Below are 293 nucleotides of genomic sequence, written 5' to 3' on the forward strand. Positions count from 1 at the left end.
CCGGAAGCAGCCCATTGGCGGAGCCCATGACGGCCTTGCTGGCCTCGGACACGGCGTGCTTGCCCATCTCCCCGGGCAGCAGCAGGCGCACGGCTGTCTGGATCTCCCTGGAGGTGATGGTGGAGCGCTTGGTGGAGCGGGCCAGGCGAGAGGCCTCGTCGGCGATGCGCTCGAAGATGTCCTTGACGAACGAATCCATGACGCTCACGGTCTTCTGCGAGAGGCTCAGGCCCTCGCGAACCTGCTTCAGAACCCTGGGGAAGTAGGTGGCGAAGCTGTTGGGGAGGCAGTGG

At 65.9% G+C, this 293-nt stretch overlaps 1 protein-coding gene across 1 annotated transcript; it reads right to left on the minus strand.

Annotated features, from left to right (window-relative positions):
• Positions 1-11: 11 nt before the first annotated feature.
• On the minus strand, positions 12-283 carry LOC145718640 (histone H2B.3-like; the record flags this gene model as incomplete). Its single annotated transcript, XM_081810144.1, has 1 exon — positions 12-283. A coding segment is annotated over one exon (272 nt), but the record flags the coding sequence as incomplete, so codon positions are not given.
• Positions 284-293: the final 10 nt, after the last annotated feature.

The sequence above is a fragment of the Leptonychotes weddellii genome, unplaced genomic scaffold (genome assembly GCF_054177405.1).
Source record: "Leptonychotes weddellii isolate Sample4059 unplaced genomic scaffold, ASM5417740v2 HiC_scaffold_188987, whole genome shotgun sequence".
In the NCBI taxonomy this organism is placed as follows: Eukaryota; Metazoa; Chordata; class Mammalia; order Carnivora; family Phocidae; genus Leptonychotes; species Leptonychotes weddellii.